Raw genomic sequence first — 18,302 nt, forward strand, 5'->3', positions numbered from 1 at the left:
GTCTGCAACGTGGGCGACGCCGACTGCACCGCCTCCTTCTCCTTCCCGCGCTCGGCGCGGCTCCGCCTCTTCCGGGGCGCGCCCGCCGCCATCCACGAGGTGCAGGCCGCGCTCGCCGCCCTCGCCGCCTTCTGAGCACCGCCGCCGGACACGTCACCGCACGCCACGGACGCGTGTGTTGACGGACGCACTCATGGACGCGCTCATGAATGCCTTCGTGGGCCAATGGCGGGCGGTGGGTGGGCGGGGCGTCGCGCCCGTCGCCTCTCCGCCACCTTGCAGCGGCGGCGCGCAGGGCTGGAGGGGCGGCGGTGGCGCTTGACGGAACTCGGGGTGGTTTCGGGGTGGCTTCGGCCAACTGCAGCGCCCCGCCGGAGGCGCCACATTCTTGGGCCATGCGCATGTGGAGGGAGCTTGGGAGCGCGCCGTGCACTGCACACCGCGCGATCTCGGTTCGGCATCGGGGCTGTCCCCAGCAATCCGGCAGGCCAGGTGGAGCCGAAAGAGAGGGGAGTTAGTCGAGAGAGAGCTCGTTTGGAGGTTACTTTATTAGGTGTGTGAGAGTTTCTACGGCGAGGGTCAATATGCGAGCTACAACGCTCAACGGGGGTTTGCTAAAAGACGTAAGAGAGTTGGGTATGGTACGTAGGTACACGTAGACGAGACTAGAGAGTGAAAGCCTGTGGGCTGTGCCGGCGCCCCCGTCCCCAACACCGGCGGAAAGCAGCACATGAGCCGTGAGAGGCAGTAAAAGAACAGGATGTTGGTATTGTTCAGGAAGCCAAAGAGCCCCATCGACGCGTGGCGCGTCTCCCAGCCAAGAGGGTAGCGCCCCTCTAACGTCTCTGGTACCAAAACAAAACTGATCTGATCTGGTCTGGTACCAACCATGTACTGCAGTACGTTTTCTGTCATCATACGTTTTCTGTCAGCCTCAATGCTCAGAACTGTTGCGGGGGTGGGAGCTGAATGCGTCCATTCTTTGTGACCTCAACCCCTTTGTAGACCGAGACGCGACGGAGCTGTGCGGCGTCCTCAAGTACAAAGTTGAGCTCGTGCAGTATAGCCCGCGCCAAGCCACGCGGGTTGTGCTCGACGTCCAAATGGGCAGTGAACGCCGCGCGCAGGTTGTGGCGCATCCGCCTAAGGAGTGGCGCGTCGGCGTGCCTCGCTTCCAGCCATTGCGCCTCCTCGCGGCGGCATGCATTGCGCGAGGTCAAACCCGTGCCGCCGTTGCCTTCACGCTCGCTCAGGACAGTGCCGCGCGGCGCCATAAAAAAGGCGAGTGCCCTCCAGTTGATCGAGTGCGGGAACGGATTGTTGCCCAAAAGCCACTGCTTGGGCGCGTTGCCCAGGTTCTTCATCACCACCGGCACACAGGCAGCGGCGACAGTGTCAAACAGGCGCCGCGTCGTGATGATATCGCCCTGTGGGGCAAAGCACGTGGAGGCGCGCAGCATTGCGGCAGAGGTGGCGAGGGAAAAATTTCGAAAGCGGCGATGGCTCTCGCTGATAATTGCGGCGCCCGTGCGCTCGTCTACCGACTCGGGCATGCCGTCGCCCCCTTTTGCCGCCCACCCACGGGAGAGCATTCGAGGCTGCAGAGACACATTCGCCTTGAGGTGCTCCATGATAGAGCGCATTGCCCCCCGAACGCCCATGTCAAAGCGATTCATATCGCCATGGAACATGTAGCCCGAGCGTGCAGGCTGTTCGGCGGATCCGTCGTCGCACTTCGCGGGCTGCTGACGACAGGTAGACGCCCGTTGAGCAAGCTCGGGAGTCGCCACGTGCGGCAGCTCGAGAGCCTGAGTGTACAGTTTGTACCATTCGCTGCCCTTGCTCATCGCGCGGTAGGCTGAGCGGTCGACAGTGGCGATGACAGTGGAGCTGCCCACGCGATCGAGGATGGTCTTGCTGAGAGCAGGACCGAATGTCGTGGGCGAATGCCAGTACGGCTGGATTATCAGCCATCGGACCTGCCGAGCCATAGGCAAGGGCACACATGCGAATGTGCTGGCGTGCGCGTATACATCCATGTGCTCATTTACACCGCACTCTCATTCAGTGCTCATCCCATGCCCACCTCATGCACTCATGTGCTCAACCCCTGACCCACTGAGTGGTCACCCATCATGCTCATCCTCATCATGCCCATTCCATTACCATTGGCGGGGGAGATGTCGCCCGGGTATCACGCCGGTACCGGAGAGCCATCCCGGTATCGGTAGGTGTACCCCCGTCTCATTGTGGTACTGCCCCCCCCCTTTACCTTACCCCCTTTCACATTTTACAATGGTGACATTGAGCGGGTAGGCGGCAGGGGAACAGAGCTGCTCAGGAATTGGGCTGTCAACGCAGCTCGCTGCGTTTCCTGAGCCGCTCTGGTGGCGCATGCGAGGTGCCGCAACAGCAGCAGCGGCGGCGGCGGCGGCGGCGGTGGCGGCAGCAGCGGCAGCAGCAGCAGCAGCGGCAGCGGCTGCTGCCCTCCGGCCTCGCCACCACCACCTTCCTCACCGCCGCTCTCACCACCACCGCCCATGCCGACGCCCTCACTTCCATCGCCCCACCGCCCGCTCTGCACGCACGCACGCACGCACGCACGCCGCTCGCTCGCAGGCGTGTTTTCTGGCGGCCGACCGTCAGTGCGCGGAGTTGCCCCTTCTCCGACTGCCCCGGCTAGTTCCCGAGGTCGCGCGGGGCTGACCCCTGCGTCCCCCGGGACCTAGCGCGGGTGGGTTGGAAGGGGGCTCGCTGCAGGGAAGGGCTGTGTAAGAAGCCGATCCCCGTAGTCCGCCCCGCTCCTCCCCATCGGGCCGCATAAGCGGCCACGCCTCGCAGATTCGTTTCTCGCGCCTGGGTCAGGCGCGCGGGGCATCCCCCGGGTCGCTCGACCAGCGATCCGAAGAGTGGCCGCTATGCGAGGGAAAGAGCGGGGCCCTCGACGCCTCAGTCCGGCCCTCGCTCCGAGGGGGGAAGGGAATTGCGGGGGGTCCCCACGGGCGCCTCAGTTCGGCCCTCCCGAGGGGGGGAGGGGAGCAAGGGGGTGGGGGGGTCGGGGCGGTGGGGATGGGTCTCGGTTTCATGGGTCTAATACTTGCCTTTCGGGGAGGGGCCTCGCGCCAGGCGCGCAAGCACGCCCGTCCTCTTGCCCTCCTCCCTCGAGGCAGCGAGTAGGCCGCGAATGGAGCTCTCGAGAGCGCCTATATTGTAGGTATGTGAGATGGTGATGGGAATGGGTGGTCGGTCGGTCGGGCGGGCGGGCGGGCGGGCGGGCGGGCGGGCGGGCGGGCGGGCGGGCAAGCGGGGAGAGGCGGGCGGGCGGGGCGGGGCGGGCGGGCGGGGTGATCGGAGGTATGGTATCCACAATCAGCAGCAGCGGAGCAGCAGCAGCAGCAACAGCTGCTGCAGCAAGTAGCAGCCTGCCGCAGATTGCTGCCGTTGTCAGCGCCGCGATCCGCCGCCGCGCCGCCGCGTCGCCGCCGCCTGCGCTCGCCGCCGCCTCGTAGACGACTCCTCTCGCGCTCGGAGAGCCGCGCGGCGGGCCGCGAGTTGAGGTCAAATAGCAGCAAAGTGGCGAGGAGCCCCGTACACCGGTCACCGCTCTTGCTCCGCTCGCCACCTCTCGCAAGGGTCCATCAGAACCGGTGCACTTCATGTCTACCCCAAGCTGGCCAAAGGTCCATCAGAACCGGTGCACTTCATGTCTACCCCAAGCTTGCCTCCCTGTCTTTCTTGCACGCCTCACACGTTTTGGCGCACACGTCCTTGACCTCACGGAGCTTGCACGCGCCTTCGAGAAGGAGCTCGGCGCAAGTGGCAGCGGGGAGCCCGAGGGTCTCCGCGACAGGTGCGAGGAGCTCGTCCGGCGTGTCGGCGCACACCGTGTGGCGGTCTTCGACGCGGCCGAGCTCCGCATGGCCGTCCGGCGCAAAAAGCATGCGCCCGTACGGCTCCGGCTCCGACTCCGGCTCCGGTTCCGGCTCCCAATCGGGGCATGTGTGCTCTGGGAGGCCCATCTCTGGCACTGGAGCCATCGCGCAGGGTAAGTTGGGCCGCGCCTCGCATTCGGACCGTGGGTAGCAGCACTTGATCTGAGCGCGGGGGCGGCGAAAGAGTGACCCACCTCTGTGATGGCGCGTCTCCAGGGGCCGCGGCATCGAACCCCGCCCCTGCAGGCGGAGGGGGACGTGTACCAGCCCGTCGCGCGGCGGCTGCTCGAGCGGGTGCTGGCCGGCGAGGAGGCTCGCGGGCTGGTGCGCGTCTCGCCGGCCGAGGCGGCGGGGGGGCTCCTCTCCCGCGCGCGCGCGAGGCTGGCGGGGGCGAGGCGGCACGCGGCGGAGCACTCCGCGGTCCTCCTCTTCTTCGTGGGAGGGGTGTGTCTGTGGGAGGTGCGCGAGGCCCGGCAGGTGGCGGCGCTCCACCCCGGGCGGCTCGTTCTCGTGGGGGGACGGGTTTGGTGTGGAGGTCCGCGGGTTGATGGCTAGGGAGGGCTCCGGGAGTGACTGGGGAGTAAATTGCGACGAAAGAAAGGACGGAAGGTCGAGGGATAATTCTTTTTGACATCACTGAAAGAAAGAAAGAAAACAGACAACCCAAGGGAGGGATGAGACCACTGTTCAAAATCCTGCGCGCGGAAATTCTTTTTCTCGCGATGTCCACCCCGCCGCGCCGCCGCTCGCGCCGCCTCGCCGCCTCCGCCGCCGCCCCCTCGCCGGACGCGTCGCCGCCCACCCGCCTCCTCGATCTCCCCACGGAGCTCCTCGTGCGCGCCCTCTCTCGCTGCGACCCCGCCGACATCGCTCGCGTCGCGGCCGTCTCGCTGCTCTTCCACGCCTCGCTTGCGCTGGAGGGCATCCGCTTGCGCCTGCAAGAGGCCGGCTACGAGCCGCCGGCGCAGCCAGAGGGAGAGAGCTGCGCTGTGCGGTGGCTGTGCTACTATGCCTTGCTGCGCGAGTCCAACCCGCCGGCGAGGCTGGCGGCAGGCGAACAACACAGCCTCTTCATCGACGGCGAGGGGCGGCTCTCGTCGTGCGGCTCAGCGCCGTCCTACGCTCCAGGGTTGCTGGGCCACGGCGATGAAGTGACGCAGCTCAACACGCTGACCCGCCTCCCTTCTCCCCTGGGCGGCGAGCGTGCTGTGAGCGTGTCGGCTGGAGATTTCCACAGCCTCGCCCTCGCTGCCGACGGCTCCGTCTGGAGCTGGGGCGATGGAGGCTCTGGCCAGCTGGGCCACGGCGACGAGCAGGACACGGAGCTTCCTGAGAAGATCGAGGCCTTTGCTGGCCAGCGCGTCGTCGCTGTGTCGGCTGGAGCTTACCACAGCATCACCATCACCGCCGACGGCGCTGTCTGGAGCTGGGGCTATGGAGGCTTTGGCCAGCTGGGCCACGGCGACCAGCAGGGCCAGCTGCTGCCCAAGAAGATCGAGGCCTTTGCTGGCCAGCGCGTCGTCGCTGTGTCGGCTGGAACATACCACAGCCTCGCCATCACCGCCGACGGCGCCATCTGGAGCTGGGGCGATGGAGACTATGGCAAGTTGGGCCACGGCAACCTGCAGGAGCAGCTGCTGCCCAAGGAGATCGAGGCCTTGACTGGCCGGCGTGTCGTCGCCGTGTCGGCTGGAGGCGACCACAGCATCGCCCTCACCGCCGACGGAGAGGTCTGGAGCTGGGGCCAGGGAACCTGTGGCAGGTTGGGCCACGGCGACGAGCAGCGCGAGTGGCTGCCCAAGAAGGTTGAGGCCTTTGCTGACCAGCGCGTCGTCGCTGTGTCGGCTGGACTGTCTCACAGCCTCGCCCTCACCGCCGACGGCGCCGTCTGGAGCTGGGGGCTTGGAGAGGATGGCCGACTGGGCCACGGCGACGAGCAGCAGCAGCTGCTGCCAAAGAAGATCGAGGCTTTGGCTGGCCAGCGCGTCGTTGCCGTGTCGGCTGGAGAGTACCATAGCCTCTCCCTCATCGCCGACAGCGCTGTCTTTACCTGGGGCAAGGGCGAAGACGCCTGCCTAGGACACGGAGAGGACGTGTCCAACCAGCTGCTGCCCAAGAAGATCGAGGCGTGGGCCTGAAGCGCGCATGTTTTTCGCGCAGTAGAGGTGTCCGTTTTATATTTATTTCGGCTACCCTCTCCCTCTCGCTCCGGAGCCGCGAGCCGGTGAAGCCCGTGCGGCGGCCGTGGTGGGCAGCCTGCTTCCCCATTGCGCGGCGGATCCCGCGGACGCTATCCACGCTCTGCCTCTCCCTGGAGCTGGACGCATGACCGCGACCGCGACCGGCTGAGCCGAGACGGGAGCGGGGCTCGCTTGCTTCTTTGGCAACCCCTATTTATGGGGCCGATCTCGGGCCTTGTGATGTGCATGACAGGGGCAGGGAGGCGCCGGCGCGCGGCGCGGGACGCGGCGTGCGCGGCGATCGCGGACCGCCGGACCGGCGTGTACAACAGGGGAACAGCCGTGTACTCTCATAAGTCATATACGCGGTCTCTCTCGCGTCTCGCGCCATGCCCCTTATGGTTGCTTAGAAGAAAAACTGGGCAGCTACCCCCCGCCCCCCCTCTCTCCCCTCCCCCTCGGTTGCGCGAGGCACCCTCCACTGAGGTGAGCAATCCCTGGTGTGAGTGGTGTGTGGTGGACGGTATCTCCTTTTTATGAACTTTCATGATTTTATTTTTTATGGGCACGGGCCTGGCGCGCACTGGCACTAACACAGGTACACCACGGGAGCCGTCTAAGCGAAAAAGAATTTTTCACGCAAACGCGGGCGAGCTGCTAGAGCTGCTCGAGAGCCTGCCGCGAGGGATGGTCGAGGCCTCCATCAGGCTCATTCGGGGATACATGAGCATGGGTAAGTGGCCCGAGCCCATCCTGCCTAGCCCTGACCCGGAGCGCGGCCGCTCGCGTAGAAGCTCTCACAGCCCCTCACAGAGTGGTCAGATGAATAGTGTATTGAATAGTGCCGAAGGGCGAGGATCCGCGGATTCGAAGGGGAGCACCAATAAAGGGTGTGGATGCTGGGTTGACGGAAATCCGGGGACGCGACCCACTTCGCCACAGACGGTCCCGCGCCTCGCCGCTAAGACAGTGGCACGCACCGCGCAGCGGCGCGTGCCACTGTCTTTGTCCGGAGTGAATACTCAAACGCGCTCGTCGGTGACGGTGTCCCCGGATTTCGCCGCGCTCGGCGAACCTCGACAGCGCCCCTTCGGTGGCATTCATCAAGCTGCTGTACGGCCCCGGCATCGCCTTCCCAGGCTTAGCTAGACTGAGAGATATTGTGGACATGGTTAGTCTCTACAATATATACACTGACACTGAACCTCCCAGAGCTCGTCCCGGTCTGTCACGGCCATCCTCGGCCTCCGGACGAGGGCCCCCGGCCGCGACGCGGTGCGGCGGAGTCACAAATCCGACGGCAGAGCACCGGGACGCGGTCGGGCGATCTAAGGCCCAGTGAGGCGTATGCATTGCCCATCCAGGACTATCACCTGGACCTATCAACAGGGGCTGGAGCCGAGCAGCAGGGCCCGGCGCACAACCCCCTGGTCAACTCACCCTCCACACCCCGTAGGAGGCCCAGCCACCACTAGAGCTGTTTAACATTAACTTTGGGCCTAACAGTTGCGCTAGTGTTGGCTGAAATCCTTGACGTTGTTCAAGTGTTCACCCCAGCCCATGCTGTTACTGTTTGTTACTGTTGTTACTGTTGTTCAGCGGCCAGCAAGCAGAAAACGGCAAAAAACCCGGGTAAAACCCGAAAATACCTGGGTTTTCCCGGGTATTTTCGGGTATTACCCTCACTGGACACTGGAGGTCGTCGTGGGTCACTGCCAGGCCTTCCTTATTGTTGTTCAGCCGGCCTAACGTTAGCTACTGTTGTTGGGGAGCCCCACTGTTGTTCTGTTGTTACTGTTAACACTAGCAACACTGTTGTGTTCAGCTCCCAACGTTAAACAGCTCTAGCCACCACACAAATCCGCGACGGTGATGGATGCGTCGTACGGTGGTCTCATGCCCAGTGAGGTAGTGCATCTGACCAACTCCGGATCCTGCTGAACAAGTTCCTCTTAGCTCGATCGGTCACACCGCCATCACCGCCGACGTCTCCCAGTGGGATGATGGAGAGGGGGGACGACACTGCGTCTGCAGCGTGCACCTCGATCCTGTACCGTGTTTGTTATGACCCCCCCCCCAATGAATACTCTCCAGTGAGGGAGGGCGAGCAATCGTGGTCTGTACTGCTACGCATATGCAAGGAGGCCCATATGCATACGCATCACATTACGCCCTCTCGGGAATACGTAAACTCGGTGCGTGTGCCGTGTGCGTCACTTGCCAGTCCAAATGCGTCGCATTACGCAGCCCGAAGCCCGTCGAACGCCTCCCCCTTCAAAAATAAATAAAATACGTCAATACATACACGTAATCATCGCTTGCGTGACGGTGCGATGGCCCTGTGGTTGCCTCATACGTACCACGTGTCACGTATACGGATTATGGATCTCCGCCGGTGCGCCGCGGCCCGCGGGGGGGCGGGGCGTCTTCGACGTATCACGTATCCGCATTACGCATACGTCCTTTTCACCGCAAAGCTTTGCCCGGGGGACGGTGCAATGGCCCGCGCGGCGGTGCCTTACGTACCACGTCTCACGTTTACGGATTATGTATCTCGCCCCGCGCGCCCCCGAGCCCCCCCCCCCCTTACGTATCACGCATACGCATCTCACCCTCACCGCCAGTAGCAGCAGCAACACCGGCTACAAAGGCGTCTGCTACCGCCCGAAGCAGCAAGGGAGCAAGAAGTACCAGCTGTAGGAAGGTGAAGAACAGCCAGCCAGCCAGGCTCGGACTGGACAACACCAACGCGGTAAGGGTGGACGCGAGACAGACACACGGGAGAGATGACCTACCTATATGCAGAACCCAAACCAGCTGGAAACCGAGGCTTTTTTTTACAGAGCCAACGCAAGGCAGTGGCGGGGGGGGGGGGGGGGGCCCCCCCTGGGGGAACGGGCAACTACGGGTACCCCCAGTATCGTAGTCTTTGTTAGTATCGAGGTCTCGCGAGTTTTGGGGGTTCTCGGCGCCGCGACAGCGCTGCGAGCAGCGCGATGCCACGGCGCTCGGCCTGCTGAGAGAAGACCTTCCCGGACGGCAGTGACAATTTACCCGACATCAATCGTCGACGGCAAGCTCGAGAACTGCGCCTCCAAAGTCGCCCAGATTTGCCTCTCGCGGCGCGCTGAGTTAGTATCGCCGGTGCGCCAGCAGGCTCTGCTCCACAGCAGGGCATGCCCGACTGGCTCCTGCTAGCCGTGCGTCCTGGTGGCATCCATTGCCAGCCCAGGTAGCCCCAGGAGGTCGCCTCGCGCACGACGCGGCGTCGCACAGCACCGCTCAGCGTTACTACCGAGTTAGTATCGTCGACCCACAGAGACTGCTCTTCTGTAGGTGGAGCCGACAAACGCCGGCCGGGTCGGCCCCGCCGCCCCCATCGCCGCCGCCGGGGCGGCGGCGGCCTCGGCGGACCATCCGGCGCGCCGCGCGCCCGTCAGGGAGGTGTTCACCACCGCTGGCTCCTCACCCCGCCACGCCTTCGTGCGGACGCCGTGGCACCCACCTCAGGCGCCGCTCGGACTCGGTTGACGGCCGCCCAAGTGCTTGGCTCGTGCCAAGCCGACCGGCAGGCGATTCCCACTCACTGCTAGGCTAATCTCGGGCTGTCCGGCGTCAGTGTGGTGCCGTGAGGGGCGCCGCCCCCAAAACTACGAGACTATTAGTACCGAGCGGGGGCAGTGCATTTAATTCTGTCAAAAATCCAAATCTGCTCCGTGGAGCTTATTGGGCTAGGATCATACGTCCGGGAGGCCCCCCATGCGTGCCGTAACGATCGACAGCGATCTGGCTACTCTGTTCACGTTCACACCTCGTAAACCCCCCATAACCCCGATACAGGGGGTACTCGAGTAGAGGAGTAGTAGTAGAGGAACGATGTTGCGATCCCAGCCCTACTCCTGGCCGTGCGGCGGCCCGCTCGACGCCTCTACGACGGCGCTGGTCCTCATCGACATGCAGCACGACTTCTGCGGCAAGGGAGGCTACGTCGACCGAATGGGCTACGATATCTCCGCCACGCGTGCTCCCATCAAGCCGTTACAGCGCGTGCTGGCGGCGGCTCGTGCCGCGGGCGTGCGCGTCATCCACACGCGAGAGGGCCATCGGCCGAGTCTGGCTGACCTCCCGCAGAACAAGCGGCTGCGGTCGACAGCGATCGGCACCGAGATCGGGCAGCCCGGGCCGTGCGGTCGGGTGCTGGTGCGCGGCGAGCCGGGCTGGGAGCTGATCGACGAGCTCAGGCCGCTGCCGAGCGAGGATATCATCGACAAGCCCGGCAAGGGCTCCTTCTTTGCCACCGACCTCGAGCACCTGCTGCGCACGACAGGCGCCGGGCCTAGGGGGCATTGCGTAAAGACAGTCTAGAGAAACTTGCCAGGAGGGTGGGTTCGCTGGTGCAGACACGACACTTGGAGTGCTACAGGCACGCCCCCACAAAACAGCGTGCTGCCACGAGAGGCCGTTGCTCGCCGACTCACCTGTGAACAGCGCCTCTTCACAGCTCCACGCGTGGACAGGCTGCCAGCGGCTGCTGCTCGGCGGCATCACGACGGACGTGTGCGTGCACACCACGATGCGCGAGGCAAACGACCCGCGGCTTTGAGTGCTGCCTGCAGCCGGCGCACCTGTTCATACACTTGCGTCTGTGAAAAGGCAAACGACCGCGGATTCGAGTGCTGCCTCATCACAGACGGCACGGGCGCGACCGACAGAGGCAGCCACGCAGCGGCACAGGAGGGCGACGACGCATTTGACTCACAGATGCTGTGCACAACGCCATGATGCATCACTAGGCAACCACGCAGCGGCACACAAGATGGTGACGATGCAGGGCGGAGGTGCGATGGGGAGATACGGGGAGATGTGGGGAGATGCGCTGCTGCCGCCTCCACCCCCCCCCCCCCCCCGCCGCCGCCGCCGCCGCCCGCCCGCCCGCCGCCCGCCCGCCACCCCCCCCCCCCCCCCCTCCCCCGCAGTCTTTGGCGCCATCGCCTCCTCGGACGCGGTGCTCCAGGTGCTCGACGCGATGCCGCGGGCTCGAGACAGTGCGCCCGCCGCCGCGCCGCCGCCCGTGGTGCTCCTGCCGCCACCGCCGCCGCGCGCCATTTCCGGGATGGAGGCCGCGGGCCTCGTCTTGCTCGCCTTCGCTGCCGGGGCGGCGCTGGGTGCTCGCCTGCGCTGAGCCGTGCATCTCCATGCCGCTTCCCGCCTCCGCCGGCCTCGATGTACAGTTTACGTATGTACGGTAGCTTTACGGATTACGCTATACCCTTTCCCGGGCCGGTCGCCGCGATGCACCGGCCACAGCAGCCGCGAAATAGACTATAGAGAAGGACGAGAAGAGCGAGGCCGCAGACGCGGGGTGTCACGATGTTTGCGTACCACTCTCTCTCTCTTTGTAACCATGTGCAAGCAAGTGCCTTACATGGCTCAAACATGATAGTTGGTACCCCACAAAAAAGTATAAAAAGCCGATATACAGAGACTGCTCTCCAGGCCCGCCGCCCGCTACTCTACGCGCGGGCGCGCGGCGTTTCAGTGCTGGCGATTTACTGGTATAGCCCCCCAAAACAATCAAATGGGCATTTCGGAGTGCCACCAAGCCGCGGCCACGCCCGCGTTGGCACTTCTTTGATGGCCCACCTCGCCGATCAAGACCTCCAGCGTAGGGCGGCGGAGAGCCGAGCCGCCTACGCAGCAGCGCGCCCCTTTCCCCACGCTAAGCTCGATGGACTGTTCCCAGAGAGCCTCTTCGAGGCGATCGATCGCGAGTTTCCGGACGCACTGGATGCGGGTCCAGAGGCTTGCAATGCAGCACAGGCGCGTGGTTGGAAGTGCTTTGCCGAAAAAGAAGGCGGTTGGCTCAAGATCGCAAACTCCAAACCCAAGCTGATGGGCCCACACCTTCGCGGTGTCGTGCATGCGATGCAGAGCCCACCCTTCCTCGCCTTCCTCGAAGCGCTCACTGGGATCAGCCCGCTCATCGTGGACCCGACCCTCTTTGGTGCCGGGCTGCACCAGATCCTGAGAAACGGCTCTCTTCAGATCCACGCCGACTTCAACTCGCACCGACAGCTGCGGCTTGAGCGCCGCGTCAACGTCTTCCTCTTCCTGAACCACGACTGGGACGATGCGTGGGGCGGGGAGCTCGAGCTGTGGAACCGGCCGATGACCCAGTGTGAGGCCCGGATCGCGCCTGTGCGCAACCGGCTCGTTGTCTTCTCATCGACGGACTATAGCTATCACGGCCACGCGGACCCGCTCGCATGCCCGCCGCACCGGAGCCGGCGCTCGATCGCGATGTACTACTACACCAGGGATCGGCCGCAGTGGGAGATGGTGCTTGGCAACCGGACGAATGGCAAGCCAATCCGGCACAGCACACTGTACCAGCGGCGCAAATGCACCACATGCGCGGAGGCCGGCGGCGACCAGAGGAGCGGTTGGGGCGCGTGGCGCATATGTACCTGCCAAGTGAGCATTCAAGTGGGTTTCGAGATTTATTCGAGATTTGAAACTTAGATTTTCGTTTTCAGTGGGGAGGTGGCAGACCTGATCTTAGAATCGCTCAGAAGATCGATGTTATAATCAGATTGAGATAAATAGTAGGCACTGTAGCCGCGGACCATCGCGCGCTCTAGGACAATTGTAGCCGCAAAAAGTCAAAAGCTGCCGGTGCCGCGCTCGATCGACGGCGCGTGCGCCGCATTGAGCTCGTGCAGGGCCGCCTCGATGGGCTCGCAGAGGTCGCTGAGCCGTTCGGCGAGCGCGCGGGCGGAGCCCGGGAGGCGCGAGAGCCGCATAAAGAGCCGCTCTCACAGAACCCCTCAAAAATCGAGGTAAGATTTACCACGACTTCTGAGGCAAAACCTGACAAAAATCGAAAAAATCGGCAAAATAGTTATTTTTCAAGTATACATTGCTAGGTATGTATACAAGTAGAGGAAGGTAGGTAGGTAGGTAGACAGGTGAAGAACAGCCAGGCTCGGACTGAGGAACCAGTGGAGAGGACAGGGAGGGACGTGTCCGAGGGGGGGGGGGGACGACTTCGGAATTACCTGCGGTAGGAATGCAGAATGGCCGATGGGCGGCCTCGAATCACGGTCACGTCGGCGAGGACAGCGACGGCGTCGTTGGCTGAGCGCAGAGGCGAGGGCGTCGACCGACGGGCGGCGCATCAGGGAGCGGCTGGCGAGCGGCTGGCGCGGGAGGTCACGGAACGACGGGTCGAACGACGGGTCGAGCCCCCCCCTCCACCGGCTGAGGCCGCGGTCGAGACGGTGAGCGCGGCCGAGGTCCTCGCGAACGTCGCGGAGTACGGCCCGAACTACGTCCTGCCGCAGGCCGCGGGGTCTAAGACGGCGCGGCGGAAACGGCTGCGCGTGGACGCGGCGGCTAGGGATCCCTAGGATCGCCGGGCACGCTGTCGTCGAGACAGGCACGCACGTGGAGATCCTGGGCGAGCAGAGGTGGTGGCCGGGCACCATCACGGGGCGGGAGGAGGGTTCGGACGGCCGGCTCGTGCACGCGGTCGAGTACGACGGCTACCCCGACCAGGATTTCCGGCTCAACTTAGAGGAAGAGACGTGGAGGCGGGTGACGCTCGGCGCCGGCGGCGCGGCCCCCACCAGCGGCGAGGACAGCGACGGCGAGGGCAGCGACGAGGCTGCGGACGCGCTGCCGGCCAGCGCGACCGAGATCGGCAGCGCGGTCGCCACCGGCGGCGAGGGGAGCGGCGTCGAGGGGGGCGGCGGCGAGGCTGGGGACGCGCCGCTCCCACTGCACGCCCGCTCGGGGCGGAGGAGTTTGCGGCGCAGCGCCGTCATGGAGCTTCTTCGTGCGCGAGACGAGGACGAGCAGGACGAGGCCATGCTGCCCGACGACGTGCCGATGCTACTGCCGCACGGCGCTAAGCACTCGAGGGCGCTGCGCGAGGTGCGCCGCCGTGTGCGCGAGTACTTGAGTGAGCAGGCGGAGAAGGGTACCCGCAAACTACCCGGTATTTTGCCAATTTGGCTGAATTTGGCCGCAAACCAGCCTCAGACTCGGCTCAGATCCCGAAAATTTGATGATTCCACGGAGTTTCGTAATTTACCATACCACTCTCTGCTCATACCATAGGAGAACATGAACAAATAAGTGGTCAATACCACTCTCACGATTTCGACCAGTAAATCGCCAGCAGCCAGCACGGGGGCGATCAAGGACCGGCACGCCCCCCTCTTTGGGCCATTCCCTTGTCCAAAGTTCGAGTGATAGCCAAAGATACACTTGACTATACATTTCAAAGATACACCTTTATAACATCCCACCGGTGTATCTTCGAAGTGTATCTTCGAGTGTATCTTGAGTGTATCTCAGCGCCGGGCGCCCCAGGACCAGTTGCAGAGGACGCAGGTGGCCGGGTCCCACGAGTGCTGGCACTGGCCTGGCTGGGGCTCACCCACAGGGCCCACAGGGATGACTGGCTCCGAGGGCAAGGGGTGGTAGCCCATGGGGAGAGGGACTACCGGCACACACGGCACACCGGGACCCGTGAGAGGAGACTGTGGAGGCTGCGCCGGCGCGGGCGTGAGCGGCGGCCTCTGCGGCCGCCTGGCCTGCTTGCGCGCCTCCTTGGCCGCCCGCTCTACCGCCATATCCTACAGCCCAGGGAAGGAGGACTGAGCGCAGCCAGGATGGGTGCGGGCTCAGGAGCGCACCTCTGGGCGGCGGCGAGGCTTGCGAGCTGCAGGCGGCGGCAGCTCCGACCCGTACTCGTGGTAGTAGGCCAGCTTGGCGGCCGCCTCCTCGGCTGTCGCGCTGTTCGAGCCGGGCAGGTGGCGCTGAAACTTCTCGCCGACCGGCTTGAACTTGGCGCAAAAGGGGTTGTTGCGCTTCTTGCTGCCGCCTTGCACGATAACGTTCTCGAAGCCGGTGCTGGATGCGGACGACATGCGGAGGGCCACGGGCTTGCCCTTCCAGACGCCGGCGCGGAACCAGACGCCATTGGAGCCCTCAAAGGGCGGGCCGAGCCCGTCCAGCTCCATGAGCAACTGCCGCTCCCGCTTCCGTGTATCTTCACTATGAACGCGCTCCGTGAAGATACACCGCTTCGACCTGGAACCCGTGTATCTTCGTATGAAGATACACCGCTTCGGCGCGGAACCCGCATAAGTAAATCTGCGGTGTATCTTCGGTGTATCTTCCGTGCGTCTAGATACACGGAGTGGTGTATCTTTTCTCTCATGACACGAACCTCCACCCGGGGAACCTCCCAAAGGGGGGGGGCGTGCCGGTCCTTGGGGGCGATTCCATGAGTTCTTTTTTGAGAGCACCCCCCTGCGGCGGCGCTCGAAAAACACATTGTTTGTACACAAAGGCTCGTCTAGCTTGCTCTCTCCCTCGTGACACCGACCGATCACGCGGAAATGCGTGCGCCTCCGTGCGGCGGAGCGGCGGTCGCCGCAGCAGCCTGCGCCGCTGGCTCGACGCAATACGCTCCACAAGACTGCTACGCCACCGCGCCCGTCCCCAGCCGCACGCTCCCTGGCAGAGCAGAGGAGTGGCGGAGAGCGGGGAGCGGGGGGGAGGGGTGGGCCGACGCCCTTGTCTAATGCACATGCTGCCGTGTGGGCCTGCTCTCCCCCCCTCCCCTCAGGTGCCGCCGTAGATGGCCTCTGTGAACTTTTTGTACTCGAGGCCGTGGTCGCCGTCCTTCAGCTCGAGCTGCGAGAGCAGGTAGTCCGCCTGCCCGCCGCACGGGGGGAGGGGGGGTGGGGGGGGGGAAGGGTCGCAGCGCCCGTCTCTTGCAGCAGCAGTGCTCGCTCGCCTCCTGCGGGCCGCCAACTACTCTGGGGCAACTCCTCTCGGCTAGCCCGTGCGGCTCGCCTCCTCCTGCGGGATCGCCGCACGGATGTCCTCGGCGGACAGCGTGTCCTTGCCGTTTGCAACCTACTCTCGCCCAGCCTCGGCGTGAGGGCCGGCGCCTTGGGCGGTGTCGCGGCGCGCCGTCGCCGTCGGCGTGCCGTCTCGAAGGCCGCGAAGAGGGTGTCCTTGGTGTCGTTGTCCTTGTACTGCTGGAGCACGAAGGTGGTGAAGCCGCTCAGGTCGATGGTCATCGCCGCCGGCTCCTCGGCGCGCTGCCCCTCTTTGGCGAACCGGAGGAAAGTCGGCTCCTGCTCGTGGTCCGCTATCTCGAAGTCCATCGCCTTGATGGCGGCCGCAAACTCGAGCTGGTTGAGCAGCCCGTCCTGTGAATAGAAGAGCTGTGAATAGAAGAGCTGTGAATAGAACAGCTGTGAATAGGAGCAGCCCGTCCTTGGACTTGTCGAAGTGGTAGAAGACCTTCTTGATCTCCTCGTACTGCTCGCTCGTGATCTCCGCCTGAGCGCGCGCGAGCTGCCCCTCGACGAAGGAAGTGTCTAGGAAGTGTCTAGGAAGTGTCTAGGAAGTGTCTCCGCCTGAGCGCGCGCGAGCTGCCCCTCGACGAAGGACCGCTATCTCCCCCTATCTCCCCCTATCTCCCCCTATCTCCCGCCTGAGCGCGCGCGAGCTGCCCCTCGACGAAGGAAGTGTCTAGGAAGTGTCTAGGAAGTGTCTAGGAAGTGTCTCCGCCTGAGCGCGCGCGAGCTGCCCCTCGACGAAGGAAGTGTCTAGGAAGTGTCTAGGAAGTGTCTAGGAAGTGTCTCCGCCTGAGCGCGCGCGAGCTGCCCCTCGACGAAGGAAGTGTCTAGGAAGTGTCTAGGAAGTGTCTAGGAAGTGTCTCCGCCTGAGCGCGCGCGAGCTGCCCCTCGACGAAGGAAGTGTCTAGGAAGTGTCTAGGAAGTGTCTAGGAAGTGTCTCCGCCTGAGCGCGCGCGAGCTGCCCCTCGACGAAGGAAGTGTCTAGGAAGTGTCTAGGAAGTGTCTAGGAAGTGTCTCCGCCTGAGCGCGCGCGAGCTGCCCCTCGGCGAAGGACCGCTATCTCCCCCTATCTCCCCCTATCTCCCTCTATCTCCCGCCTGAGCGCGCGCGAGCTGCCCCTCGACAAAGGACCGCTTGTCGCGCAGCACCTGACAAGGGGCGCCTGACGGGCTCGGAAGGGCCCCCCTCATGGAGGAGCTGCCCATATCTCCTCGTATCTCCCCATATCTCCCCATATCTCCCCATATCTCCTCATGGAGGAGCTGCCCCTCGACGCGTCGAGGACCGGCCGCCGCTGTGAATACCGGCTGTGAATACTAACAGCCTCGAGGAGCTGCCCCTCGCGCTCTCTCTCTCTCTCTCTCACTCTCTCTCTCCCTCCCTCTCCCTCCCTCCCTCTCCCTCCCTCTCTCCCTCCCTCTCTCTCTCTCTCTCTCCCTCCCTCTCTCTCTCTCTCCCTCCCTCCCTCCCTCGACGCGTCGAGGACCGGCTGCCGCGACGGCGCACCTTGTCGAGGAGGTCGATCTGCCCATATCTCCTCGTATCTCCCCATATCTCCCCATATCTCGCACCTTGTCGAGGAGGTCGATCTGCTGTTCTATTCACAGCTGTTCTATTCACAGCTGTTCTATTCACACCTTGTCGAGGAGGTCGATCTGCGTCTTGAGCGTCATGATCGTCTGCGCCGTGTACGGGTTGTCCAGCTCCGCGGCCTCCATCAGCTTGTCGGACAGCTCCTGCGCCGGCAGCAGCTTCGCGTCGCGCCCCTCCTTGGCGTCCGGCGCCATCAGCGCGTCCAGCGCACTCCCCATCGCCTTGCCCTTCTCGATCGCCGCCGTGTCGTCGGGCTGGATGACCAGCCCGGGCGGCGCGACCGCGTCCAGCTTGACGCGCTCCGCCTTGACGAACTCGAGGATCGCGTCCGCCGCCGCCGCGAACGCCTTTTTGGTCGCGTCGATCTGCTGCTGGTGCGCGAGCGCCTCCTGCACCGACACCTGCCTCGCCTCGAGCGCCGCCTCGCACCGGCTCATGTGCGCGAGTAGGTCCGGCATGCCTATTCACAGCTGTTCTATTCACAGCTCTTCTATTCACAGCTCTTCTATTCACAGCGAGTAGGTCCGGCATGCCGAAGCGCGAGTACGGGTTGCGGCTGATCCGCATCGACCCCATCTCCTCGGCGTAGGCTGCGATGGCGTCGAGGTCGCACTGCAGCGCCTCGAGCGACTCGCGGTAGCCGTCGATCTCGGCCACCTGGGAAGGGGGGGGGGGGGGTCCAAGAGCAGTGGAGGAGGAGGGGGGGTTCAAAG

General features: G+C 64.3%; 6 protein-coding genes across 6 annotated transcripts in view; 3 read left to right on the forward strand and 3 right to left on the reverse strand.

Annotated features, from left to right (window-relative positions):
* EMIHUDRAFT_443105 (putative membrane protein) overlaps nucleotides 1-638 on the forward strand; it is a 4,851-nt gene extending 4,213 nt beyond the window's left edge. The window contains exon 10 of the mRNA XM_005780303.1: nucleotides 1-638. Within this exon, the coding sequence (XP_005780360.1) occupies nucleotides 1-182 (182 nt within the window). The 3' untranslated portion in view covers nucleotides 183-638.
* Nucleotides 639-941: 303 nt separating this feature from the next.
* Nucleotides 942-1,991, reverse strand: EMIHUDRAFT_235390 (hypothetical protein; the record flags this gene model as incomplete). Its single annotated transcript, XM_005780304.1, has 1 exon — nucleotides 942-1,991. The coding sequence occupies one exon, from the start codon at nucleotides 1,989-1,991 to the stop codon at nucleotides 942-944; it is 1,050 nt and encodes a 349-aa protein (XP_005780361.1).
* Nucleotides 1,992-3,707: 1,716 nt separating this feature from the next.
* Nucleotides 3,708-4,037, reverse strand: EMIHUDRAFT_235391 (hypothetical protein; the record flags this gene model as incomplete). Its single annotated transcript, XM_005780305.1, has 1 exon — nucleotides 3,708-4,037. One exon carries the CDS (start codon nucleotides 4,035-4,037, stop codon nucleotides 3,708-3,710), a length of 330 nt encoding a protein of 109 aa, XP_005780362.1.
* Nucleotides 4,038-9,988: 5,951 nt separating this feature from the next.
* Nucleotides 9,989-11,518, forward strand: EMIHUDRAFT_468804 (hypothetical protein; the record flags this gene model as incomplete). The annotated part of the gene is made up of 4 exons (XM_005780306.1): nucleotides 9,989-10,471; nucleotides 10,630-10,669; nucleotides 10,906-10,950; nucleotides 11,089-11,518. The coding sequence occupies 4 exons, from the start codon at nucleotides 9,989-9,991 to the stop codon at nucleotides 11,292-11,294; spliced, it is 774 nt and encodes a 257-aa protein (XP_005780363.1). The 3' UTR covers nucleotides 11,295-11,518.
* Nucleotides 11,519-12,004: 486 nt separating this feature from the next.
* On the forward strand, nucleotides 12,005-12,451 carry EMIHUDRAFT_46549 (hypothetical protein; the record flags this gene model as incomplete). The annotated part of the gene is made up of 1 exon (XM_005780307.1): nucleotides 12,005-12,451. A coding segment is annotated over one exon (447 nt), but the record flags the coding sequence as incomplete, so codon positions are not given.
* Nucleotides 12,452-15,441: 2,990 nt separating this feature from the next.
* The window catches only part of EMIHUDRAFT_457104 (hypothetical protein), a 5,114-nt gene continuing 2,253 nt past the window's right edge, over nucleotides 15,442-18,302 (reverse strand). Inside the window, exons 7-13 of the mRNA XM_005780308.1 lie at nucleotides 18,105-18,246; nucleotides 17,634-18,031; nucleotides 17,094-17,144; nucleotides 16,412-16,477; nucleotides 16,120-16,344; nucleotides 15,983-16,045; nucleotides 15,442-15,841 (exon numbers count right to left, since the gene is read on the reverse strand). Of these exons, the coding sequence (XP_005780365.1) occupies nucleotides 15,749-15,841; nucleotides 15,983-16,045; nucleotides 16,120-16,344; nucleotides 16,412-16,477; nucleotides 17,094-17,144; nucleotides 17,634-18,031; nucleotides 18,105-18,246 (1,038 nt within the window). The 3' untranslated portion in view covers nucleotides 15,442-15,748. The remainder of the gene's footprint in view (nucleotides 15,842-15,982; nucleotides 16,046-16,119; nucleotides 16,345-16,411; nucleotides 16,478-17,093; nucleotides 17,145-17,633; nucleotides 18,032-18,104; nucleotides 18,247-18,302) is intronic.

This window comes from Emiliania huxleyi (genome assembly GCF_000372725.1).
Source record: "Emiliania huxleyi CCMP1516 chromosome Unknown EMIHUscaffold_218, whole genome shotgun sequence".
In the NCBI taxonomy this organism is placed as follows: domain Eukaryota; phylum Haptophyta; order Isochrysidales; family Noelaerhabdaceae; genus Emiliania; species Emiliania huxleyi.